The following is a 27453-nucleotide window of genomic DNA, read 5'->3' as shown; positions in this document are numbered from 1 at the left end:
CAGAGTGCCTGTGGCGGGGTTCAGGCTGTAGGAGGAGTTGTGGGGCTTGGTGCTGGATTTGCTGTCGGCTGGCAGAGGTTCGCTGTTGCGGTACCAGCTGTAGGTGGACTTGGGGAAACCCTCGTTCTCGTGGCAGTGAAGAGAGGCTGACTTGCCAACAGGGACAGCTTTAGGCACAGAGCATCTGGGAGTCATGGGTTTCACTGCGGGAAGACACAAACCAGGTGAGTGGCACTAAATGATTTCTGAATTCTCTGCTTTCCTCGGCAAAACCATCCAAACTTTCCATTATCCCCAGCTGGTTTTACACCCCTAGCGTGGTGCTGCTTGGAGATCCCCAGAGCCTTTCTGTACCCGTTGCAGAGGCTGCATGTTACACTGTGCTCAGGACGTGCTTCTTCCCCATTCCCTAGGACCCCTGTGACTCTGATCAGATAACCCTGGACCCCTCCTTCCTGCCAAGAAGCCCTCCCTGTCCAAAGCCTGGATAAACCCCTGACATTTCCTGTTTGTTCTCTTTGCCCAGCTCTTTCCCTTGGACATCACAGAATAAAGAGAGCTGCATCAACATATATTGGGGTAAGAGCCTCTTTTGCAAATCTTTGCCATCTCCTGATATTCCTCACCTCAAAGCCTCGGATCTCTGGGCTAGCCTGATAATTTAGGGGCTGAGAGGGGAGAAGCATCAGTTGTGGGTTTGGTACCTTGGACTGTAAGCTGGATGTTGATCTCGTCGATGGTTTTGGTGTCGGAGGGCGCGGCCACCTCGCAGCGGTACGTGGCCGTGTCCATCCTCGTGGTGTTCTTAATCACCAGGGACGTCCTGCTCAGGATCTCAGCCCGAGTTGCAAAGTCTCCTGGCACACAGCAAAGACAGGGAAACAGCAGGGGAGTCAAGGCTAATGACTCAAGACTAAAAACCAGACTCGTTTGGGGTGTATAAATTAAGTGGTTGATCCCAGACTCTTCTCCAGAGTCAAAGGAACTCGATGCTTGAAAACCCCAAAGGAAACCAAAGCTGCCAACCATGGAAGAGGATGAACTGGAAAGCATCACTCCAAACCTCAAAAACTGTGGCAAAATCGAACTTCCAAGACAGCCTCAGGCCTTGCCTCCTTTGGAAGATTCATTTGGATGTGGCTCTTGGTCCCATCTGAAGTGCTGGAGTAATTCCAGATGGAGTCAAGCCCTCCTGGCACTGGAGTTCTCCTATCAAGCCAGACAGGCTGCTTCTAATGCTCCCAGGATGCTGCAAATCCCTGTGTAGCCTGGGCAGAGAGCACTGCAGCTGGACACACAGATCCCTGCTGAGGTGAGGGGGAACCCTCAGATGTTCTGTGGAAAGGCTGGACAGGTCAGTGCCTGGTCCTGAGAGCTCAGACACCCAGTGACCATGGGACCCACAGAAGGGAAGCTGCATCATTCTTTTCTTACCCAAAAAATACCTCCCAGGCAGGATCTCACTCCAGCTGCCTGTGGTGCCCTACTGTGACCTGTCAGTAATGAGGCAGGGAGAAAAAACATCCTGCTCCTCTCCATCCTGCACTTCAGCTGCTGAGCTCTGTTCCAGAAGAAAGCAGCCAGCCAGAGCTCCTGCCTTTCACAGGCTTGTTTGTTCCCCATTGTGCTCTTTCTGAAATCTGTTTGAAAAGCTGTTTTGGAAATCTGAGAACAAGGAACCTTCATACCCTGCATTTTGTTGCCAAAAAACACGTAAGAGGTTTCTCCATCGCGGATTTTCTTCCACTCAATCCTGGGATCTGGTGTCACCGTGGATTTAATGATGCAGGACAGCTCAACACCTAGCAGGAGAAATGGAGGCAATCCAGATTAATAGGAAGCAGCTGTGTTTTTGCTCTGCTTTGAGCACTCTCACTCCATGTTTTATTAGGAGATGCTGCCCACAAAGCAGAGCTTTCTCTTTCATCTGCCTCACAAACAGAAACGCTGCTGGGCTCCAGGAGCTATTGGAAGATGGATTTTGGCCAGCAAAAATAATAGTCCAACAGATAGCAGCTATGGAGAGAAATGAACACCCTGTTCTCTGCAGGCTGGGCAAACAAACCCTTTAGTAAGAGTGAGCCCACCACCCTGTCCTGCTGTGGGGAAGGGCCACACCGTGAGTCAGGGATGCAGCATCTCCCTGGGGATGGGCTGGGGCAGCAACTCCTGGGGATAAACCCAGCAAACCCTGTCCCCTTTGCAGCTGGCACTTCACCCCACCAGCAGGGTGAAGGAGCCTTCCCAGTGCCCCAGGGCACAGCTGTAGGAGGGCCAAGAGAAAATATAAATTTCTCTCTCTGTGTATTAATTGCATTATTTTGCTTCTTTTGGGACCCAGTTCAAAAAAGCACTTAGGCAGAGACTTTGCAATGCCAGTGGCTTGCAGAGGACCTCAATAAAGCATTTAAAACAGGAGATGCAGACACATTCTCAGGCACTTCTCTGAATCCCATGCTCTTGTAGTCCTAAGGAACCGGCGACCAACAAGGCAAATTTCCCTCTGTTGTTTGGCCTGATGCAGCACAGGCAGCACTCACTTTGGAATTCCTTCACCACGGGCCTGGTGTTGCTGGATGTCAGCTCCACAGCCAGGAGTCTGCAGCCTGGAAAAACAAACAGAAGGTAATAAGAAATAGCACAGCTCATAAGTCACCCAGCTAGGAAGAGGCTGCCTGCTGAGAAATCATCCTGGCCAGCTCCGAGGACTGACTTCCCCAGACAAAACCTCTTCCTGCCTACCAGCAGCACGGAGTTTATTTAGGAGCTGTGGTGTAAATACAGGAAAATGTAATTGTTAGAAGTAGCAATTAAAGAGGAGGATTAACATAATGGCACAAAGGCAGTGCCAGCACAAGCCATTTCCTTGTGCTCAGTTAGATGGGAAAGGAACTGTGCTAATGCAGGAGTGAAAGTTTTATTTTGAAAATTAACTTGAGGGTCAGAAGACAGGAAGCAGACCGATCTCCAGGGATCTGGTCAGTTCCTGGGAGATGGAATGGGCCGGGCCTGGCCTCTAACAAATGCTGATTGCATTGGCAAGTACTGCAAGTGTGGTAATGTAAAATGTGAGGCACTAAATCCCTGTGATTCAGGAGAAAACAGCTCAGCTCTTTGGGTAGAGCCCCAGCCAGACCCACACTGGGGAGAAAGCTCAGCCCTGCAACGCTGTGAGGCTCCTTACAACACAAACCTGTTTGTTCCCTTCCTGCTCTGAGCACCAAAGTGTTCCCAATTAATCCAGTCACCTTCCCTCTTTTGCATGTTACTTTAGCTTGAAAAATCTGCCTTGTGTGTTGCTTCTGCTGTGCACTCCACCAGAGCAGGCACCAACAGCAGTCACGCTCTGCTGGATGCCCAATTCACCAACAGCTCTCCAGAGGGAGAGGGGAACAAGCAGGGAATTCCCTGGGAGAGGGGAACAAGCAGGGAATTCCCTGGGAGAGGGGAACAAGCAGGAATTCCCTGGGAGAGGGAAACAAGCAGGGGATTCCCTGGGAGAGGGGAACAAGCAGGGAATTCCCTGGGAGAGGGGAGTGAAGCAGACAGGATATTCTGGAGCTGGCTGTTCTGGTTCTGGTGTCACCAAACCAGGCTGCTCCAAAGCCCTTCCAGGAGGAGGTTCCATGCTACAATCAGTGCCAAAATCATCAGCTGCAGGGGCCTGCCATGAGCAGCTCTGCTGTGACAAACCCCATCAGAAGTTTGTGGGAATCTAAAGGAGATGCCCACTGAGCTCACTGGGCATTGATCAAACAGCAGCTTAAAAATGATGGAAAACACTGCCTCAGGGACATGAGATGTGGCTGAAGGTTAAGAGTAAAAAGCCATAACAAACATGGATAGAAAGCAAAAAAAAGCAGCTGAAGGGAGATGTGGAGAAAGAAATGATCTCCAGCATCATGACACAGCTGGAAATTCCTGTGCTGGCATTCATGGGGGGAAAGCTTTTGGGGAGAGACTGACAGTGCGGGGACAACATCCCTCTGGTGGAGTGGCAAGGCAGCAGCCTGAGCTGCAAAGTCACTCCCACTGAAAGCTTGAGGGCCTTCAACACCTAAAAACCTTCCAGCAATGCTGAAATGTTCCCTGCTGGTTCCTACCCCTCATTTGTTAAATGCTGACACTTTCCTGGGAGCCCCAGTGCAGGTACCCCAAAGAGCACCAGGGAGAGCTGGAGTTTGGCAGGGTTTAGAAAGCTGCCTTTGTGTCCAAAATCGTTGTTTCTCACACAAAAGCCACCAGCTGATGCTGACTAATAGCTGGCCCAGCCAAAACTGCTCCTAGCAGGACTTTTCCATCCTTCCCTCTTCCGTACTGGAGACAGTCATGCAGAATTTGGGAGAAATCCAATATTGAGCTCTGGACTTTGGTTCTCTCCAGGCAGGAGCTGGTCTAAGCAGTAATTTCTGCAAGTCTGGTTTGAAGCAGAGTCTATTTTCATGAGAGCTGCTGCTTCCTGACCTACACCCTGAAAACAGGGAATTGTGCCAGGTGATGCCAATGCTTCCCTTCCCTCTGTTCATCAGGGAATCATGGATTGATTTGGGTTAGAAGGGACCTTAAAGACCCTCCAGTCCCACTTCTGCCATGGGCAGGGACACCTTCACCTGTCCCAGGTTGCTCCAGCCTGGCCAGGGATGCAGGGGCAGCCCCAGCTCCTCTGGGCACCCTGTGCCAGGGCCTGCCTGCCCCCCCAGCCAGGGATTTATCCTAATATCCAATCTGTTCTGTCAGCTGCAATCCATTCCCCCTTGTCCTGTCACTACATGCTCTTGCATAAAATCCCTTGATGCTCCAGGTGCTCCCACCTTCGGGAGCGTGAACAGATCCCAGCAAAGCCCCCGAGCATGGGAAGCTGCTAATCCCCCGAAGGCAAGGCATAATTTTGGGAAAATCCTTCTGGAACCTTTGGACATGTTTCCAGCAACAGTGAAACGCAGCGTGTGAGTGCCTCTGCTGTGAGATTGCTGCTTCTGAAACCAAGAATTTAACTGAGAGCCCAGGCCTGAGCACTCAGCTGGTCTGAGGGGATGCTGGCTGGCCTCCTGCTCTGGACCAGTTTTAGTTTTGTTACAGATTCTTGCTTGCACAATGTCTTTTGCTGAAAATGCTGTCCCATTAAACAGATGTGGCAACAGTCCTACATCTGTTCCAGTTAGAATATCAGTTCAGCTGAAGGTGGGGACAACAGAACCACAGAGTTGTGTAGCTCTGAGGGAGTTCTGGCTCTAGAAATATTCACTCAGGGCAGCAGGACTCTGCCAGACTCCAGCCCCATCTCATTTCGCACAAACTGCTCACAGCAGCCTTTTTCTCACCCACTAAACACAAGAGATTCAGGTCTGTCCCTCAGGCACAAAGCAGGATGACAACAAATTTTAGACAGAAGCTGAGTCCTTGGAGACTGTGTGAGAGGTTCTGACATTATTACATGTATTGACCGTGGGCAGAGATCAATGTGGCTGCTTAAATCACTGCTAAGGCAGATTTATTCCTCTCTGTGTGGCAGAATACTGCAAGTAGTACATTCTAAATTAAAAGAAGGTGACAGCAAAGCAAAACAAAAACCTGAAGTGACCATACAGACTGTACAGCAAGAGAGGAATGCCCTTCTAGAACCTTGCTCTGCTGGCACGGGTTGTTTCTTTGTTTTGTTTTGTGTTAAATCATCATTAGTGCTTAATAATCTTCTGAAAGGTGTTCCTTTAGGCTCCTTCCAGCCCAGCACAAATGAGCAGCAAAGGGTTTGTGTTATGTAAATCTCACTTCAAAGGCCCCAGCGCCCGGGGTTTGGAGAACAGCTGGAATTGCATTCCCTCTCCATGTGTGCCACAGCACAGGCACCCACCACAGCCGTATGTTCCACATCCCTGAATTCCCACCAGATCCATATGTGCTGCATCTCCCAGTTCCTACCAGATCTCCATAGGCTGCAAAATCCCAAATCCTACCAGATCTGTATGTTCTAACCCCCCTGAATACCCACCAGCTCTGTATGTGCTGCAAATTCAGCCAGACATACGGCTGAATCCCAAATGTCATCAGTTCTCCAAAATAGAATCCAGGACAAGGCACTGAAGTCTATAGCATATTCTTATGGCACTTTTATTTTTTTTTGCAGCTAAAGAGATCCAGCCCATGCTTGTTACTGTGACTCATGGTATCTGAATCACTTTAAAATGCTATACTGAAGAAAAAAAAGCAGTTTTATAGGCGACTCTGTGCATTAAATCTCCTTTCAACTGTTCAAAGCTAAGCCTGACCTTCCATCTCCTTCCATCCCAATGTCTGCTTGAAAGCTCTAGGCAGAAATTTGAAGAGGAGGTGAGGTATTGTGTTATAGGGAAAGTGAGAAGATGACCAGGAGAGAGTTTGGGAGAAGTTGCTGTCAGCATCCTGTGCTGCAGCCTCGCTCGATGCTAGATGATACAGTAATTTTAGTTAATGCACTGTCAGGCACAGGCAGTACAAAACCACGCAGCTGCATTTAAACACCTGCCCACCAAAGCAACAAAAATATTCCTTGCTCAAGGTGTCCATCATCCCTAAGCCCTTGCTGGATTTGCAATTCAAAGCGTGCCTGAGCCGTGTGGGAACACTACAATAAACCACACACTTTGTTAGGCACCTCTGCTTTCTGGGTGGTTACTTGGTGCAGCAGGAGTGAGAGATGTGTTGTGGGGTGTTAAAACATGTTACCTGAACCCTCTGCATGTCAGCAGCCTCAGGGCTGCTCATCTGGAGGTGTCCCTGGAGCATCCATCCATCCATCTCTCATCCATCCATCCATCCATCCATCCATCCATCCATCCATCCATCCATCCATCATCCATCCATCCATCATCCATCCATCCCTCATCCATCCCTCATTCATCCATCCATCATCCATCATCCATCCATCCATCCATCATCCATCCATCCATCATCCATCCATCCCTCATCCATCCCTCATTCATCCATCCATCATCCATCATCCATCCATCATCCATCATCCATCCATCATCCATCCATCCATCCATCCATCCATCCATCCATCCATCCATCCATCCATCCATCCATCCATCCATCATCCATCCATCCATCATCCATCCATCCCTCATCCATCCCTCATTCATCCATCCATCATCCATCCATCATCCATCCATCATCCATCCATCCATCATCCATCCATCATCCATCCATCCATCATCCATCCATCCATCCATCCATCCATCCATCCATCCATCCATCATCCATCCATCCATCCCTCATCCATCCATCCATCCATCCATCCATCCATCCATCCATCCATCCATCCATCCCTCATCCATCCATCATCCATCCATCCATCTGTCATCCATCCATCATCCATCCATCCATCCATCAGTCATCTATCCATCATCCATCCATCCATCCATCCATCCAACCATCATCTATCCATCCATCCATCCATCATCCATCCATCCATCCATCCATCCATCCATCCATCCATCCATCCATCCATCATCCATCCATCCATCCATCCATCCATCATCCATCCATCCATCATCCATCCATCCATCCATCCATCCATCCATCCATCCATCCATCCATCATCCATCCATCCTGCCTCTCAAGGGTGTGTGTGCCTCAGGGAGGAAGATGATGGGGAAATGCATGGGAAGCCTCCAGAGGAAGAGCAGAGGAAGCCACGCAGAGCTGGACTGGGTGAAACAAGGAAAGGGGAGGCTGTGCTCCTGCCCTCAGCTTGTTTTGAGGAAATCACCATAAGCCCTTTCAGCAGCATCTGACCATCTGCCTGGAAATATCCATCCTTTTGTCTCCTGATGCTGCAGGCTCTTTGTGCCCCCTCTGCTCTATTCCCAGCACGTCCTTGCAATTCCACAATCAGACTTGTGCCAGGTGGTGCAGGACAAACACAGCGTGGCACAGGAATGAGACACCAGAGGGTCTCATTGGTGAAGATTTTTGGGCTTTCTTTGTCCCAATGTCTTTGTGTGGAACTTAAGGAACAGCAACACTACTTGTGACAGATAAAGACTGGATTTATAAAGGGTGAATAATTTGTAGCACTCAGTCTTAACTGCCAGTCCTATCCTCCAGCCCAAGGAGCTGGTGCTATGTTTGCTCTGGCCCAAAAGTGCCAGGCTGAAAGCCCCAGGAGCGGGCAGGTGGATGGGCCATGTTTGCCCAGTGACCCGCGCCTTTTTTTATTCCATTTTTCCACGGCACCTCCCTGAGCTCAGCCTTGACTCCGGGCTGGGCTGCCCTGCTGGAGAACAATGTCCATGCAGCGGGAGATTAGTGAACAAAAGCTTAGGAGTGTCTCCGCTCAAATTAAGTAACAGATGGACCTGGTCTGTGTGGGAGCTGATAACGGTTATAAAAAGGCCATCACCAGACTGTGGCCAGCCCACCCTGGAAAAAACCCACTCACTCGTAAATCCTCTGTGCTGATAGAGCTGCTTGTGCGAGTAAGGCTTTATTTTTACCAGCCATCAGAAACCAGCATGACTTATTTTAAGATGCATGGCTTTTACTGCTCAGCTAAAAGGGTGCCAGCTCTCCGACAGACACCTCCCAACAGAGATGTGCCCGCCTGGGCAGGGAGCATGAGGCAGAATGAACCCAGAGAAGGCAAATGCAGCCTTACAGAGCAGCCTTGGCATCCAGCTGGCTCTGCGCTTTGCTCTTCTCTCTTGAGGAGCTCACTCGTGGCACTCTTTTGTGAAATGCTGATGGTGAGGGGGTCTCTGATGGTCCCAGCAGCAGCAGGACCTCACAGGATGGAGCTGTGTGGAACACCACCGGGTGTTTGCATTCGTCTGGAGGTGTAAGAACTTGGGATTTTGCCCTTAATTCACTTTCTTCATGCTCACCAGTACAGAAGGTGAGGAGATGCCTGACTTCAAACAGGGTACATGCAGTTCTGGAACGAAATCTTAACCTGTTTAAATCTCCTGATTTAAATCTCCTGACTTAAACCGGGACCTTAAAGACCTGACTGCATTTGCTGCAGAGAGGGCTCATTAGCACCCAGGCCACACACACACACAGGCTTTTTTCTTCCTTTTCTTTATCTTTTGTTTTAGTTTTTTCTTTCCTCCTCATTCTTTTCTTCTTTGTTTTTCTTTTTTTTTAATTTTGGACCGGAGGATTTACTGTTCTACCTCCTAACCAGACAGCAAAGCAGACCCACCCTGAGGAGTGGAACAGGTCGCTCTCAAGGAGAAATGGAACCCTCTTAGGTCAAAAGCCTCCCTGCAAAGCAGCTCCTTCTGCAGCCAAAAATTCCTCCCGTCTCCCAGGCAGGCAGGGAAGCATAGGTGTTGCCTGGGAAGACCACACAGAGCTTTCTGATGGTTTCCCCCAGCCTGGTTTCATCACACTCAGGTGCAGCTGCAGGCAGACTGTCTCAGCCACCATCTGATCAGGGCTCCTGCAGCTCAGAGTTTCACAACCTTTGCTTGCTGTGGCATTGCAGCGTGGCCAGAAATGAGATGTTCAGGTCCTGCAGATCAGCACCTTCACAAAAATCACCCCATTTTATTAAAAAGGGGTTTCCTCTGTCCCAGCAGAGCTGGCTGGAGGTACCAGCCCCACAAAGGGACCCTCACACTGCTGCCATCGAGGAGGAGATAGACATTTTACTACATCTAATACCCCGCAGATATGGCTGTACAAACCTTGCCCAACATCTTAATCCAGGCCTAGCTCTCCTGTTTTCCCAAGCTCATCCCCTGGGTCCTGGCTGTTCTCCTGGAGAGGACTGACTGTACGTGCGAGCCGGGAAGAAGCAATATTTGTGTGGATGACTAATACCCAATACTTAAAAGAGATTAGGATGGCATCAGCAAGGGCCCGAGAGCTTCCAGCATGTCAGATTGCATCTCTTTCTGGAATATGCTTCAGGCCAACTTCAGCTCAGAAAGAAGATGGAAAGAGCCGGAATTTGCCCCTCAAAATCAGGGATGAAGGGAAGGGGAAGGAGAACAGAAAGGCAACATGAACAGGAATGCTGTTATTGCTATTCCCTGCATACCTGAATTGCTTCTTCCTTCCCAACAATCCTGAAAGTCTTATTTCCCTTGTGTGAGCAACAGGAAATAGGGCATGGAGCTTCTGCCAGGGGATTGAGTCCTGCCCAGACCACTTCTTTGCTTTGCTCCATGACTCTGGGGTCAAGCCCTCAGAGATGCTTTGGGCTTCCAGCGTTAGGCTGTGTCTCCAGGAGGGAAAAACGGGAGCAGGTGGCCTTGCTGTGTGGTTCTGAGGCAGGACAGCTTCTTCTAACAGCTGCACCAAGGTTTTGGCAAAACAACAGAGGAGAAATCCCAGATCACTTGGCCAGGAATGCATCAAACCAGCCAGGATGTGCTCGGTGCTGGTCTTGCCACTTTCGTTAACAAATGGGCAGCCTAATTACACCTTCAAACTGGGCTGGCTCATAGCCAACACCAGAGAAATCAGTGCAAAAACTGGGACATGAGGGGATGTCAGGAGGGCAGCTCATCCCCACCTCTGTTTAGGGCATGAAAACCCCAGGGATGGAGCTGGCCAGGCCCCTGGAACCCCGAGGAAGCTGAGGGTCTCCTGTGCACTGCTTCCCCCCATCATTTCCATCTGCCCAAGTGCTGTACATTTCTCTGCTGAGCCTCAGTCCCTCCACATTCAGCGTCCCCTTAACTCAGTACGGATGTACAGTTCCAGTTCACTGGAGGAAAAAAATGAGGAATGGAAATCACAGGAAGAGCCAAGGCACACGCTATCTCAGGCAGCAGTGGATATGCCACTCTGTGACCTGTTTACCAGATGAGAAAGCCTTGCAGCAGCAAATCCCAGGAACAGAGACGGTGAGCGCTGGAGAGCAGTGGGAACTCTGCACAGGGCAGATTTGAAACCAACCCTTCCTGCCTATTCCCACTTGCCTTCCATTGTTTCCTCAGCCAGCCCTAGGAGCTGCCATGCAGGCACATCCTACGTTATTTCTCACTTCAGCAAGTCCCCTTCCTCCCCAAAGTGGCAGATGCTGGTACCAAATTAGTGCAAAGTGGGAGGGAACCAGCAGATAACTACCACAAACGCCAGGGGCAATGGTGTTCCTGTTGTCCTTCCCCACCTCCCAGCAGGACTCTCCTGGCAGCAGACAGCTGCTGAGGGATGAAATCCAGCACAGAGAGGGGTCAGTGAGATGTGACAGGGATCTATGGCCAGTGTCAGGGAGAGGGAATGAACTGCAACGGGAAAAGGGGCAAGTTCCTTTATTTTTGGCTCGTGTGGGAATTTGACTCAAGGATTGCTGAGAAGCTCAGAAGCCACGGTGACGTTTTCCAGGCTGAGCGCCAGCCGAGGCACAGACTTGATCTCAGCAGGTATTTGACTTCCCTGGGAGCCGGGACGCTCGGTACCTGCCTGACCCTGGCTTTTGATGAGGACACACATCTCAGAAGCTGCCTGCCATGCAAAGACAGGAAATAAGCGGATATGCTATCAGCAGCAGGCTTTGCAGTGCTCCTTAGTGTCTGGCTGTGTCCCAACCATCAATACAGAGACTTGCAGGGGTTTAGCCTATAATCCTCTATTCCTCTGTCTGTGACTCTAATCTCCTGATCCTCCCTCCTCCTCCAGCCTAGAGCTTGACCAGCAAAACAGGGATCCGAGGTTTTGCTTATTGAAGACCAACCATGTCATCTTCCTGTGGAAAATGGGAGTTGGGAAGAGAGCAGCAGTCATCCGAGCCAAGAGCCGGGAGTAGGCTGGAGAAGGGAACAGGAGAGGGCGTGAGCAAGCACACAGAGAAATCATTTATGACAAGACTGAAAGCAGCTCTCATTTTAAGAACATTTCCTCCAATTTTACAGTGTAATTTTTGCCTTTTTCTTTTTCCCCGCGTGCGTATAATCCTAGCCCCGGGTACGAACGGCGATTGTCGCGCAAAAATGAACGCTGCAGGAGCCTGCTGCAGGCAGCCAGGGAACATCCCCAGCTGCCTGTGAGCACACCAAAAGCTCACAGGGATCCCACTGCCGTCATTCCAGGCGGGAGAGCTGGGCCTGGCCTCCTCCAGGCAGCTTTGAAGCTTTGCAGGGAATCTGTCAGAACAAAGGATGCAGCCCCACAAGGGGGAAAAGGCGCTCAGCAGGCCCGGAGATGTGATTTTTGGGGCAGCCCTGGATCACAGGAGCAGATCTGAAAAGACTTCCCTTGTTAACATCAGCCTGAGCAAGCCCAGGCTGCCAACCTGCTCGGGGAGAAACGCCGCAGGGTTCAGGGGAGATTATTTTCTTAGGAATTAAAGGGAGCCCAAGTGAAGTCACAGACAGATAAAGATGAAAAGCGTGACACACAGAGCTATTAGGAAGATGCCAGCATAAATGAGCAGGGGGAGAGGGAAGGGAGTAATGCTGTGTCAGAGCAAAGAGGACAAAACCCATCCTGGCTGATCCCAGCCTGGATTCCTGACCAGGGCAAGTCTGTTTAACAGAGCAGAAACAAGCCTTGGCACAGAGGGGTTAAAGATCACTCATCCTGGGGGAGTTGAATTAGCCACGTATCTGGGAACCAACTTCTCCCAGACCCTGACTTGTTTTTCTCCTTAAACATCATCTGCTGCTATTTTTAGCAGAGAATTTTCTCAGCCGAATGCTCCCAGTGGAGCGCTGGTCAGGGGCCCTTTTCCCAGCGAGACACGGCCCCAGCAGCACACGCTGCTCCTGCTTCAGCTCAGCTCTGTGCCACTGCCCTGCCATCCCCGGGCTCGTGTGTGACACTGCCAGCTCTCTCCTGAGGCATGGGACAGTCCCCACCCCAGCCTGGGCAGGTGTGTTAAATGCCCTCAAAAAAAAAAAACAGGGGAGGCTACAAAGTCAGAAACAGCTAAAAGGGGTAAACTGGACTTGGTATCTTGCCTGGAGGTTTTAGCAGCATGAATGGCAAAAAAGGTGGGAAGGAGAGCGAAAGAAATGATTAGGCTGCCATTAATAACAGGATCTGCTTCTCAGGACTAAAATCTGTTTGGATTTGTTCCAGTTCCTCCGAGGGAAACCGTGGAAACCTTTATTGTTCATAAAAGTGGCGACTAAATTCGGACTGTATAAAGCTTAAGGAAATACCTCTCAGAGGACAACCCTGCTGAAAACAAATGAGGTAACTCCCTTCCTCTTCTCTGCTTTTCTTGGGGCCTTCATTCTTCCTTGGCCAAACCCCCAAGCTGTCCATCAGCCCATCAGCCCCTGGCTGCTCAGCCTCCAGCACTGCTATCTGTCTGCCTGGCTGCAATTAGCAATGTGTCACTGGATGTCTGGGAACTGCAACGCTTGGAACTGCTTTTATCTACAGCTTGATTGAATACCTGCCTGCCAGAGATCGGCACGGAAATCAAAGGGCCAGATCAGGGCGCACAGATGGACAAATTGAGTAGAGCAGGAGCAAACCCCTGCCTTGTCTCTGCTAATGAGCAGCTCAGGGTGGGGGGCTCGGGAGGATTGAGCTCTGTGGATGCTGGGGATGAAGCACGGCAGAGGCACAGTCAGGAAGGTCCCTGTAACAATGGCCCCTTCTTGGTCAGTGTATCTGTTCCCTGTGTGTCTTGGAGCCATGTCAGCGAAGCAAACAGATTGGGAACATATTTGCACTCCCCACAGCAGTACAGAAGCCAGCCCTGACACAGAGGAGCAAGCTGGGCCCTTGGCTGCTCCGTGCCCTGGTGCCAAGTTTCCAGCTCTGCTCCAAACCTGGCAGGGGAGAGGCCAGGCAGGCTCAGGAAAGGCTCAGCCCACAGAACCTGGCAGGGGCAGGACAGGGGAGCCAGGCTGAGCTCACCTGTGCTGCTCTGAGGCTCCCCAGGCGACACCAGACCTGGCACAGTGTGGCTTTGCTCTCCTCTTGCCCACGCTGAAACAACTGGGGCGCAGGGCAGCAGGAGCCCAGAGACACAGATGCTGCACAGGGCCTGCAGAAAGCTTCCCCCAGCCCTGCAGGAATCCCAGGAGCCCCGGATTTCTCTCCTGGCCTTCGTGTACGCGTTCCAGCACATGGCACTTAACCTTTGAGGCTCCTTTGCAAATCCCAGCGCCAGCGTTTCACGGATCAGTGTGCTTCCCCTCGCATCTGCCCCGGTATCAGATGCTGCCAGCACCTCTCTCTCTCTCCTGGCTCTGCTCCCAGCTGAAGGACAGACAATAGGCATTTGAATCCAGCCTCCACTTTCCCTCCCAAACAGCCTGGGGAGATGGCACATCAGAGACGGCGCTGAGAGCAGTGCTTGCCAGCCGGCCACAAGCCTCCTCCGATCCCAGCCTGCCTTCCCCTGCCCTCCCACCACTGCAGCGGTCACTGGGCACCCAGGCAGCTCTGCTGGGCACGTCCTGCCTCCCTCCAGCTAGCCAGACCAAGGGAGTCTTCTCTCAGCACTCTGCTGCTGCCAGAACCGGCTGGGTCACCCAGGATTCCCAACCCACTGGTCATGGAGCTCTCCTGGACCTCTCTGCCCTGCCAGCTCACTGCAAACACACTGGCCACCTCCTGGACCTGCCTTGCTCACTCTTAGGAGCATCTACCTGTAATTAAGTGTTCCAGGTTCCACCTGCAAGAGGTTCAGCCAGGGTCTGGCAAGAGCTGCCCTGGATTTTCCTGAAGAACCATCTTCCACCTTTCTAGAAATAGCTCTGCTTCTGGAGCCATTCAGCCTGTTTGGCACCATTCCTGCTGCTTCAGAGATAACAACAGAGTCAGAAAAACCTGTCTAGACACCATTTGCCTTCCTTGGACTCCCACAGCCACATCAAAGCACCTCTTCAAACAAAACTGCAAACTGGCCAGGGAATACTCCCCAGCCCTCCTGTGCCTGCTCCAGCCAGAGGCAAGGACTCATCCCATCATGCTCCAGAGTTTATCTTTAATCCAGGCCCTTCTGACAACAGGAACAGAGGTAGGGTGAAAAATCTCATTACAGGCACATCAAGAGAAGTCACCTGGCTTCCCACTACCCAGGTGGGGGCTGCATCCCTTCTGCTCAGTGCCCAGATACAAGCTGAGATCTCACCTGTCTCCTCTGGGCAGGCTGCAACCCCCCAGCTCCTCTCAAAAGCTGCCACACACTTGTCACACTTGTCCCTTCTGCTCAGCTGCCTTCCCAAAGCTGTGCTTGTGAGTGCTGGGCAAGCTCTGCTGCAAGCTGGGGATCACAGAATATCACCCAAGGAAAGGGAGGTCAGCACCCAGCTCGTCCACCGAGTCACTGCCACAGCAGGACAAAGGCACAGGCGCTCAGGGAGATGCTCAGGATACCTTAAAACCAAGGAGAGAATTTCAGGTTTCTTGAGCATAATTAAAGTCCCTGCTGTGGGGAAGCACCTGGCACTGGCATCGAGCACTGACCCCACACAGCCACCACGAGAGCAACATCTCATCTCATTATTTTAATCAGGGTCCTTTGAAATACCTCCTGTTCGAGAGACAGCTAAGAAAATCCCTAAGAAAATCCCGTCTGGCTCTATTCCGTCTCAGGCAGAAACAGCCTTTATTTAGCAAACTGCTGCTAACAGCTCTGTCTCATTAGTCAGTGTTTAGGGAACCAGGCTGCAATTGTTCTGAAGTCTGGCATTGCAGAAAGAGCCTTGATAATGAGGTCTAGAGGAGACGATTCCTCCTGACAGCCCCACAATGACCTAGAAATCCTACTTAATTCCCTGTCAGGGAAAAGTGCTGAGTAACAGCGAGGTGCAGAGGCACTGGGGGCTGATCCAGAGGAGCTGCAGCTGCTGCTCACACTTGGGGCTGGGATGCCAGTCCAGGGTGGCAGAGCCAGCCCTGCCGAGGGGCAGGGACATGGGGCTTGCTGTGGGAAGGTTTGTAGCCTCATCTGGAGAGACTTGGCAGCACACAGAGAGCTGGGAGCAGAAATCCCCCATGACACAACAGGAGGAGGCATTTGGAAAATCAACAGCAGCACCTGGATCTGGGATCTCAGGGCACGAGGCACTGCCTCCTCCGGATTGTGCTCGCCTGCAAACTGTGCCAAACCTTGCCAAGGAACTCCCCGGCTCAAACAGCTCCGCTGGGACCGCTGTTCTGCAGGTCTGGCATGGCTGGAGCTCGCTGGGAGCCCCTGCAATGTCCTGCAGCGGAGCAGCCTCTGGAGCTGCACAGGAGCCATCCCAGGATGTGGCACACGTCACATCTGACACCTTTGCCCCAGCTCCTTCCCCCATTCCCTGGGAGGAGCAGGCAGCAGGCTGGGGCAGGCTTGGCCCACAGACACCCCGCTTTCAAGTGGTTTGTTCTCCACCAGCAGCGCGTGGACCTGGCCAGCAACCTCTGGGCTGGGTGGCCCAGGGCCAGCTGGGCAGAAGGTGAGGCAGGGGACGCAGCAGGAATGTGGGCTGGACACAGCTGAGCCTGAAGACCACCCCCAGCACAGACCTCACAGCCATGTGCTTGCCACCTGTTCCGGGGCAGGAATCCTGGAGCTGAATGCTGAGTCTGTTCAGGAGGGGTCTGGGGACCCCCATGCACGTGGGGCTGAGGGCTGGGGTGCTGCAGCAGCCCCTGGCACAGGAATGCAGTGGCTGCGAGCGCGGCGCTGTTTAAAGCACAGCCCAAATGTGCAAAGGACTGCTGCTGCAAAAAAAAAAAAATTTAAAAAGTGCAAATGAAATCACCAGCCGAAACAGTGTCTAGAGACATCCCCAGCCAAGTCCCTCGAATGTCAGCAGCAGAAGGAGGGCTCAGAAATGGAGAACCCGGCTCAGTCTGCTGGCACACACGGAGGATCTGCCTCAGAGACATGAGGAAAAGACATATGCTGAGAAGGGAAGGCCCAGCTTTATTTTACCAGCCTCTCTTCCCACCCAAGATGTGCTTTAAAGACTGCCTTGCAAAGTAGGAATTAAATCCAAAGGTGCCTATGCATCTTCCTTGCTGTCATCCTGTTATCAGTTATCTCCAGCCTGCTCTGAGCCAGATGAAAGGATCCTAACACCACTTATCTTCCCACTTAAGAACACGTTTAAAAGCTTGCTCTTAAAGAGCAGGACACTCAAGCCTGGGGAAGCAGCTGTAAATTCTGCAAATGGGCTTCCTTGGATGTCTTTGAAGGAGCTACTGCTTCTCAATGAGGGGCACAGACACCAAGAGGCAACCCTTTATAGCCAAGAGAGTCTTTGCCTCATGTCCAAACGTGCAGCTGAGTGACAGATGTGAGACTATGGCATGTGTGCCTCAGAAGTGACCGAGGACGAGCCAGGAATTGCAAAGCTCTTGGGAGATATGAAAGCAGCCAGAATTACGGGTTATTTGTCACTCTAAAACCATCCTCTCCTCGGGACTGCAATGTCATGGCCAGCAAAGGATGCCCCTGCACGCTGCAGGCAGAGCTGCTGCATCCAACCCTGCTCCAGGACCAAACCTCGAGGCCAGGACCTCTCCCACACAGCCCCGTGTCGGAATTTGACCCTCAGCTCCCCTCTTTGTAGAGCTGCTTGTGACCACAGTGAACCTGGCTCCAGCTCGCTTTTGTCATTTAATAGCTGAGTCAAACTGTCAGAACAGCCAAAACGGATCTGTTCCAAATATTTGCAGAAAGAGGAGGATCAAGGAGCCTGCAGCAGAGCAGCAGGAGCCTGCCCAGGCTGGGAGAACAATCCCTATTGTGGACCAGCAGCAGGATGCTGGTGGGCGATGAGCACGCCTTGGGATGCGCAAAAAGAGCCCCCAAATGCTCCCGTGCCCAGGAATAAAGTGGAATATGGAGTTCCCCCTGCCCCCTGGCAAAGCCCCAGCCCTGCAGGACCATCAGCCCTGGTGGCAGCTCAGCTGCTGGCCTGGAGCAGCCAGGGAGCAGTTGGCAGCGGGAGAGGGGGTACCGGGGTGCCTCGGGAGCTGCTGCCAGCCCCAGCTCGGACTTCAAAGGGCTCATCTCGCCCTGCTGTGTGGGAGAGGACAGCTGGGTGCTGGCCAGGCCCACCAGAGCATTTCTGATGGCAGCACACAGGGGCTGGTACCTGGTGTGAGCTCTCCTCCAGCACACACAACGCAGCTGCAGCAGACAGAGCTCCATGCTGCCCTGAGATTTATGGGATGCTGAAAACTGGCCAAAATGGAGGGAAAACACCAGCTCCAGAAGGATGTTTACCAACTCAAACAGCCAGTGCTGCTTGAGGGAGAGCCCACGAGGCTCAGTAGGCGATTACAAGGCACTCTGCCAGTTCAAAGGCAACTCCACCAGCTCTGAAGGAGATAAGGCATCGCCTCCCTGGGAAATCAGAGCAGCCCCATCCACATCCACTACCTGCAACCTCAGCAGAGCAGCTAAAAGCAAAGAGGGAGAGAAACCAGCACCTTCTGTGCTGTGTAGGAGCCTCTAGATCAGCAAGGAGATCTGTGGTGGGTGAGGCCAGCCTGTTCCATGGCCCATGTCTCCAATCCCAACAGCAAAGCATCCTTGGGGTGTCTGCGGGCCAAGCTCCTTACGTAAGGAGCAGTCACACTAATAGGGGTGCCTTACTCCTTCCCCTCTGCTGCTGCCTGAACACCTCACCAAGCCCTTCTTCCAAGGGCTCCAGAGGCTGGGCTAGACCTGAATTCCAGAGCACAGAGCTGGGACTTCCCTTTCCAAGATGCCCAGGAGCTCCCTAGCACAGAGCGGATGTTTTCCAAGCCCTAAAAATAACCATCTCCAAACAACGTGGTGGGCATAAAGAAATATTTATCTTCAAGCTTTTGCTGAAGATCAATCCGGAAGAAAAAGATTGAAGCAAAGGCTGAAGTGTGTATTAAAAATAGCTGTTGATTAAGTTCCCTTTGAGGGGATAAAAGCTATTTTGCAGAAGCAGCAAGAGCTGCAGGACTTTGCAACACCTTCCCTGCCGTGTGAGCTGCCGGAAATCATTCAGGAGAGTGTCAGCAGCCAGAGCCTCAGGAGGAAGTCCATTAGCAGACAGCAATCTCCTTAATGGACCCTGGGGTACGTGGGAAAAGCTGCTGTGCACACAGGGGCTCTCTCCAGCACCACGGTTCACACAGCCAGTTATCATCCCATACTCCCAGGAACGCTCCTCATCTTTATAGCATCCTGATGGCACCATGAATTCATCTTTTGGGGAGCTTCCAGTGAGTTTTTGCTCTTTCTTTCTCTTTTTTTTTTGTCAGCCCCCAGCAAACAGCCGTGAACAGGAGCTGTTCTGTAACACAGGTAACAGCAGCAACATCCATCAAATCTTTGTTTACCAAGGATAACATCCTGAAAAAACAAAAAATGCTGTCTCCACGGGTGATTTGGGGGCTGAAAGATCTCGTCCATTTACACACAGACAAAATCATTAAGTTCTCTGCTGTGCAGCCACCTCCACTCCGGGTCTGAGAGAACACGCAGCCACCCTGGAGGGATGGAAAGTGGCAGGAACCTTTCCACTGGGAATAAAAAGCAGGACTGCTGTGCAGAGCTCTGTTTGTTAAAAGGTAAGTCTGGCTCTCAGAAGAGCTCTCCTCCATGACCTTGCTTGCCAGCCTTATTCCATGTCACTAATGAAACACAACTCCTGGCTTCCCTTGGATACGTGGGATTTTCACAGGCTCTTTCAGCAAGCACCTCATGGCTGTACATCTTGAGATATACTGGGCAAGAGTGTCAAAAATGCCAATTTAATTAGATGTTTCAAAGGGAGAGAGCAGGGAAGTCAGGTGCTTTCAAAAGACGTGAAATTTTAGAGGTATTTTACTCCTACCCTTCAAAACAGAGCCTAAAAGTGTCCTGATTTACATCCTCTCTGTCAAATACTGGCCACTTATATAAGAAATTGCCCAAAGTTTATTAAGGCAGGGATTTTCAGAGGAGGTCATGGGCATTAGAAACCCAGCCTAGTAATAGGAACAAAATCCCCTTAGATTTCAGTGGATTTCTCCAGCTCAGCAGAAAATCTTACCTAGGCCACCGAAATATAGTTTTAATAGCGTGATTAAAAATCTTGAAATACTGCTAAACATTGTCCACTGCTGCCTTTTACCCACATGCCAAAGACAAAGTCCCTGGCATGCTGCAGTTTTAAAGCTTTTAAATGAGCCAGCTGTGCCCAAACAAATGAAGAGGACTCTTAAAAAAGCTTCTGATCTCACATTTGTGTTGTAATAATCAGGTACATTGAAGGGAGTAGGTTCCAGTGTGTTCTGGCTTTAGCCCTGAAATCCCTAGGATTTATGACTTAAAAAAAAAAAAAAAAAAAAAAAGGAAAAGATAACCTCCTTAAGCATTATCTGAACACAATTTAATTTCATCTACTTCATCTGTTGGTGCTCTGAAAAACCTTCATTTCCCCTTGTAACCGAGTCTTAAGCCCTGTGCTCCAGCCCACGAGGGGCACCACAGAGCCCAACACCTGGGATTATTTGTACTGACAACCAATTCTTGCATGACAGAACAATTCCCATTAATTTTTCGAGCTTATCTGAAGTACCTGGGGGCTGTCAGGTTACAACACGTATGTGGCTCAGTTTCCCTTTGATTAGCCAATGCCAGCCCAGAATTGACTGGACTCTCATCTGACAGGTCTCAGCATTTCACAGGTGAGTTCATGGGAATCCAACCCAGCTGCGCTCTCAGGAGCTGGAGGAATTTCCAAAATATTTGTTGGTTTGGAGGTTTTTTTTGGTGTTTTTTATTTTTTTCTTTTTTTGGGAGGGGGGTTGTAGTTTCTCTGTTTTGCCTTTTTTTTTTGTTTGTTTTTTGGGGGTGGTGTTTTTTGTTTGTTTTGGGTGGGTTTTCTTTGATTTTTTTTTGGTTGGTTGGTTTGTGGGGTTTTTTTTTGTTTTGGGCTTCTTTTTTGGTCAACTCCCATGTATAAATTTTGCTCCTGCCTCTGCTGCTCTTTTCTCTGCCTGTTTTCTGGTTTGGAACGTGCACCTAAATCAATTCCCTCCAAGCCCCAACACATCAGAGAAGCAGCTTTGACAAGACACTGATGAACTGCAGAGGAATTTCCCCTCCACACCTCACTTTTTACATATTGGGGTTTTTCCCTAAGACATCTGAAGGCCTGGCTGAGGATGTTGCTCTGAAGAACAGGACTCCAGCTCCGTTTGCAGCTGCCTTGGTGCTGCCCTCCCTGTGCTGAAATCCTGCCCAGGAGTCACACAAAGCTTCCTTCGAGGGGCAGCAAGGCCACCAAAGTGACAGCAGGACCTCAGCTGGCTGTCCTTGAGCAGAAAACACCTTAAAAATTCACTTTCTCAACGTTTATCCCCCAAGGAAGCTGCCTGACCCCTGAAATGAGAAGCAGGAGTTCGTGAGAAGCTGATAATCCCTGAGACCAGTGTTCTGGTGAAGGCCAAGGAATGGAGACTCCATGAACCCCTCACTGTCCCCCACAGATTTATTTGGTGAACCCCAAGGAATGGACTCCATGAACCCCTCACTGTCCCCCACAGATTTATTTTGGTGAACCCCAAAGAATGGACTCCATGAACCCCTCACTGTCCTGTCCCCCACAGATTTATTTTGGTGAACCCCAAAGAATGGACTCCATGAACCCCTCACTGTCCTGTCCCCCACAGATTTATTTTGGTGAAACCCAAGGAATGGTCTCCACGAACCCCTCGCTGTCCTGTTCCCCACAGATTTATTTTGATAAAGGCCAAGGAATGGAGACTCCATGAACCCCTCACTGTCCTGTTCCCCACAGATTTATTTTGGTGAAACCCAAGGAATGGACTCCATGAACCCCTCACTGTCCTGTTCCCCACAGATTTATTTTGGTGAACCCCAAGGCATGGACTCCATGAACCCCTCACTGTCCTGTTCCCCAGATTTATTTTGCTAAATTCCCACAAAAAAAAAAAAGCATTTAAACTCTCCAAACCACACCTCTCCCCTCAGGTTATTCCTGCTGGTGCTCTGAAGGGTCACAGGCAAACAAAGACCTGAGCTTTCCAGCCAAAAAAAGGTCCAGTTTTTATGTTATTATTTATTCTCCTGAAAAGTGAAACCTCTGGTTTCCAGCAGGGAGCTGGAGGCTGTGACCCAGCAGGTATTTCCTCTGCCCCAAGCGCAGCTATTGCCAGAACTGCACCCAAACAGCAATCCAGCCCCTTTGGGGGAATCTCAGGAACATTCATTAGTGCAATTAAAGCCATTAGCTGGTTCTGAGGCCACATCCTGACTCAGCGAGGGACTGGGGTTTGTTGCACACGCCCTGAACTCCTCCAGTACCCAGGAGTGATGTTTGGTGTTTAGCTGGGGCTTGATTCTGTCTCACAAAAACATGATACTCCCTGGGGCTTCTGAGGGAAGGCACCAGCCCTTATCAATCGGGAGAAGACGCTGCAGCTCAAATTCCCGTCGATAGAGAAGCCAGATTGAGAATGTAATTATCCTAATTAATTTTATATCTGGAACTCATCTCCTTTTGCACAAACAGCAGTTTCCAAGCAGGCCACCGGCTTTTTTTTTGTTTTTTGGGTTTTTTTTTTGCACGGAGCAGTGGTTTTATCTTGTTGAGGGGCATGTTGGCAACACAAGCTCGTGTTGTGCAGACAAGGACTCTTGAGGACTCAGGATCCTGCTGGCCCGTGGAAATCTTTGCCTTTGCTAACTCCCTCCCACACTCCAGGCTGGCTCCTAAGGAGTTCAGGAACCTTCTCCGGATCATCAGGGCTTGATGCAATCAACTGTGAAGCATTAGCTCTAAATATACAACTGGGAGGCCAGTTCTGCTTCAACACACAAACACTCATGGCAGAGGATGAGCGAGCAGCCAGCCCAATTTGCAAGAGAAACTTTAGCTAATAATCCAAGCAAGCTGCGAGGAAAGCAGGAGCGAGTGGGGGCCGATCATTGCTTTGCCCTTTGGAGGTGGCTAAAGTTAGGGGCAAACTGGCAGGAGGCCACCCACAGCTTTTGTCCTTGGTGGAGCTAAATGCAGCAGCTCACTCTGCTTTATTTACTTGTTTAGGTGATTTTTGGCAGCTCCAAGCGTGTCCCTGGTGCAAATCCTCTGTGCGTGGACAGATAATTGAAAAACAACTGCAGCAGGCCAAGAGACCCAGAATTCAACTTGTACAGGGAAAATAAACACTGAAAGAACTCAAGCTCACAAAGCAGAGCAACATCTCAGTCCACAGACTAAAGCAAACACATTTTACTCCTTGGATCTCCTCGTGTTTCAGCAACCAAGAAATTCTCAGAAGCATTTGGGGCAAGAGGGAATGCGCTGGTGTCGCGTTCTTTGTCAACAGCTGTAAAGGAGATGTGCATCCAACCACTCTTTGGTGGCGATGCCAGACCCTGCTTACCCAAAAAGGAACACCAAGCCCTTCCTAGGAATTTTTTGGAAGATGTTATTAAGCGTCTGATTTTGGCAGGGCTCTCAAAGCCGTTTGTCCCGGTTTTTTACTGCCTGTTGAAAAGAAAGCGATACTACAAATACCTCCCATCAGAAAATACCAACAAGCAACTTATCATCACTGCAAGAGAGCTAACAACATTTCCACATTTCCACCGAGTGGTTTTTGGCACTGACAGCTGACTCAGAACAGTTGTTGGTGGCTGGGACAGATGGACTTCATATATTAAAAAAAAAAAAAAAAGGAAATGAGAACCTCTACTCCATAGATTCTAAAAAGCCTTTTGCGAAATCCAACCTATTACCAAGCCCTCGGAATTAAATCAAAAGGAGATTTGAATATAATGAGCTTTAAGACTGAAATGTGCCTGGGACTTGCCCATATCTCCCCATCAAGCACTACAAGGTATCAGCATGTTCTATTTTCAACAGGAAATACTTGAGAGTTTTGGGAGGGTCTCCACACCTCTGCCCTCAGCCCTGCATGTGAAATGCTCTAAAATCCAAATATTTGTTTCCACGGGGAAGCTGGCAAGGAGAGACCTGGAGGCAGAAGTGATGTCAGGCGTGAGCCCCGCTCTCCATCAGCGCTGCCGAGAGCTTCCGCTGCTTTAATCACAACCATGGCATTTCCCTGATGTGCAGAATCTTCAGTGCCCAGAGCTGGCAGCGCACTGAACGCTCCATGCTTCACTGCCCCCCCTTCCATGGCAATGTTTTAAGGCCACCATCAAGAACAGGGGTTGTTCTGGCAGTAACACACAGCAGGAGACAAGCCCAGCTCGAGCAGGTCAGACTTGGGATCCCACATCTTGGGAGCTTTGTCTCCTTCTTTTCATGTCTTTTTTTTTTTTCTCCCCCAAGTAATCAGTTGGCACAAACACATCCTTCCAGTCACACTCCCATCCCACTATCCAGCACCAGCCCTGCAGGCTTCAATACATGTCTAATTTTATGTACTGCTGACAGCATAACCCTGTTTTATGGGGTGCCCCCAGTACCTCAAGTCAGCCATGGTGGAAGAAACCTTTTAATTCTCAACCTCACTCTGCCCAATCTGTTGGGCTTATGACCCCAAATTCAAACATGACTGGAAATCAACACAGGATGAGGCACTTTGACTTTGAATTTAATGGAAAGCAAAGCCTTGTTCCACTGGGTTCACTCACCAGGTAAATGTTTTCAGGCAGATGTGTGAAAGCAGTGGGGTTTGGCTGCTTTTAACAACTATTCCCTTTCTGAAGAAATGCAGAAATATCATGGAGTTTGTTTCCATTCCTCCTATCTTTTAGGCCAGATTCAACAGGACACTTGGGCTCTGGTCACATAACCCAGGAAGGAAATAGAGCACCCTTCTACCCTGAAGCCCCACCGCCAGGGAAATTTGTGTTAAATCCGTGGGTTTTCCCATTCAGAGGGAGCAGCTGAATCCAGAGCTAGCACCGGGCAGACCGTGTGATGCTCCGGGATCAGGCACTCCTGATTTCTCCTGCTGAAGCTGTTTCTGCTCCAAACCACAGCAAAGCAAGTGAACAGCAGAGCCTGGAGCGCGTGACAACCCTCTGCTTGTTGGGGATGAGTGTCAGAGTCATCTTCACACCCCTCCGCTGACTGATGGGGTGAATAATGCCCAAATCTCGCTTTATTTGAGACCCAAAGCGACCCTGCGAGTTCTCTGGAGTCGCTGGAGGACTGTTTTTTGTCCTTAGATAAACTGTTTGAAGTATTTCCATTCACTTCCTTGAATGTTGACCCAAAACAGTGACTGGTGAGTGTGTACACACTCAGCCCCGAGTATTTTGGTACTCAGCTGTAGGCTGGTTGTCAGCCTAACCCCACTCCACCCCATCTTCTCCTCCTGCCATCTGGGCAGAGGGGGGAGGACAACGTGAGCCCACCGGCTGCTGTCCCCCTCCTCATCCCCCCAGCTATTAATAGCCAGACAACAAATGAGCCCAAATTCATTCCTGAGCGGAATTAGCAAATGTTTTTGCAATTAAAACTGCAAACATTCATGCGGGGCCCCCCGAACAATAGGCGCCTGTGCCTGGTCTTGAATAGGCACTAGTGTCCGTCCTGCCTGCCTGCCGAGCCTGCACATTCCTGGCACCCTCAGCCCTGGACCCGCTCCTTGCTGAGCTGGGTTTTGGGATGTTTCCCCCTGTCCTGAGCGGGTGTGTGTGTCCCACGCTCCCTGCAGCATCCGGCGGGTCCTGGCTGCCGGACCCGTGTGCTGCCCGGGGCTCCCACGCTGTCCCCGCATCCCCCCACGGTGTCCCCGCATCCCCCCGCGCTCGGGCCAGCGCATCCCTCCCTTCCCCGGGCCGAGGGTCACGGCAGCATCCCTGCCGGGGCAGGGGCAGCGGAATCCCTGCCCTTCCCCGGGATGGTGACGGGGAACAGCGCATCTCCCCCTTTCCCTGGGATCCCAAATGGGCAGCGCATCCCTCCTGCTCCACTCACTCCAGGATGGGGACGGGGGCAGCGCATCCCTCCTCCCTCCCTGCCCCGGGATCCCGAGCGGCCAGCGCATCTCCCCCTTTCCCTGGGATTCCGAGCGGCCAGCGCATCCCTCCTTCTCTCACTCCAGGATGGGGACGGGGGCAGCTCATCCCTGCCCCGGGGATCCCGAGCGGTCAGCGCATCTCCCCCTTTCCCTGGGATCGCAACCGGGGCGGCGCATCCCTCCTCCTTCTCTCTCTCCGGGATCGGGACGGGGACACCGCATCCCTCCTCCCTCCCTGATTCCGGGATCGGGACGGGGACACCGCATCCCTCCCTGACTCCAGGATCCGGACGGGAGTAGTGCATCCCGCATCCCTCCCTGACTGCGGGACCGGGACGGGGACACCGCATCCTTCCTCCCTCCCTGACTGCGGGACCGGGACGGGGACACCGCATCCCTCCTCCCTCTCTGATTCCGGGACCGGGATGGGGACACCGCATCCCTCCCTGACTCCGGGACAGGGACGGGGACGCCGCATCCCTCCCTGATTCCGGAACCGGGACGGGGACACCGCATCCCTCCTCCATCCCTGACTCCGGGACCGGGACGGGGACACCGCATCCCTCCTCCTTCCCTGACTCCGGAACCGGGACAGGGACACCGCATCCCTCCCTGACTCCGGAACCGGGACAGGGACATCGCATCCCTCCCTGACTCCGGAACCGGGACCGGGACGGGGACACCGCATCCCTCCCTGACTCCGGGACAGGGACACCGCATCTCTCCTCCCTCCCTGACTCCGGGACGGGGACACCGCATCCCTCCTCCCTCCCTGACTGCGGGACCGGGACGGGGTCAGCGCATGGCGGTGCGGGGCGGTGCGGGCGGTGCGGGGCGGTGCGGGGCGGTGCGGGCGCTGCCGGCCGGTACTCACCGAGCAGGGGCAGGAGCAGGAGCCGGAGCAGCTCCGGCCGCCGCAGCGCCATGATGGGGTGTGCGGAACGGCCGAGCCTGCGCACTGCCCGGGCGGCGCCGGCCGGGGGCGGGGGTGCCGCCAGCCCGGGCCCGGCTCCGGGGGGCACCGGGGGCGGGCCCGGCCCGGCACGGCACGGCACGGCACGGCACGGCACGGCACGGCACGGCACGGGAGGGGAGGGGGCGCGCACCGCACCCCCGGGCAGGGCGCGCCCCGGGACCGCCGCGTGGAAAAGGGGATGGTCCCGCCAGTGGGACCCCCGTGAATGGGGAGAGGGGATGGTCCTAGCAGGGGGAACCCCGTGAATGGAGAGGGGATGGTCCCGGCAGTGGGACCCCCGTGAATGAGGAGAGGGGATGGTCCCGCTAGTAGGACCCCTGTGAATGGAGAGAGGGGATGATCCCGCCAGTGGGACCCCCGTGAATGGGGAGAGGAGATGGTCCCGCCACTGGGATGCTCGTGGGTGGAGAGAAGGGATAGTCCCGGCAGTGGGACCCCCGTGGATGGAGAGAGGGGATGGTCCCGGCAGTGGGACCCCCGTGAATGGGGAGAGGGGATGGTCCCGCCAGTGGGACCCCCGTGAATGGGGAGAGGGGATGGTCCCGCCAGTGGGACCCCCGTGAATGAGGAGAGGGGATGGTCCTAGCAGGGGGACCCCCGTGAATGGGGAGAGGGGATGGTCCTGCCAGTGGGACCCCCGTGAATGGAGAGAGGGG

The 27453-nt window shown here is 52.1% G+C and overlaps 1 protein-coding gene across 1 annotated transcript in view; it reads right to left on the bottom strand.

Moving 5' to 3' along the window:
- Positions 1-26819, bottom strand: part of JAM3 (junctional adhesion molecule 3) — a 31985-nt gene extending 5166 nt beyond the window's left edge. The window contains exons 1-5 of the mRNA XM_030290772.4: positions 26696-26819; positions 2541-2606; positions 1689-1802; positions 705-857; positions 1-203 (exon numbers count right to left, since the gene is read on the bottom strand). Of these exons, the coding sequence (XP_030146632.4) occupies positions 1-203; positions 705-857; positions 1689-1802; positions 2541-2606; positions 26696-26747 (588 nt within the window). The 5' untranslated portion in view covers positions 26748-26819. The remainder of the gene's footprint in view (positions 204-704; positions 858-1688; positions 1803-2540; positions 2607-26695) is intronic.
- Between the last annotated feature and the right edge of the window lie 634 nt (positions 26820-27453).

The sequence above is a fragment of the Taeniopygia guttata genome, chromosome 24, assembly GCF_048771995.1.
Source record: "Taeniopygia guttata chromosome 24, bTaeGut7.mat, whole genome shotgun sequence".
NCBI classification, from domain to species: Eukaryota; Metazoa; Chordata; class Aves; order Passeriformes; family Estrildidae; genus Taeniopygia; species Taeniopygia guttata.
The sequence above is the reverse complement of the archived record's forward strand: the minus strand, read 5'-3'. Positions and strand labels throughout refer to the sequence as shown.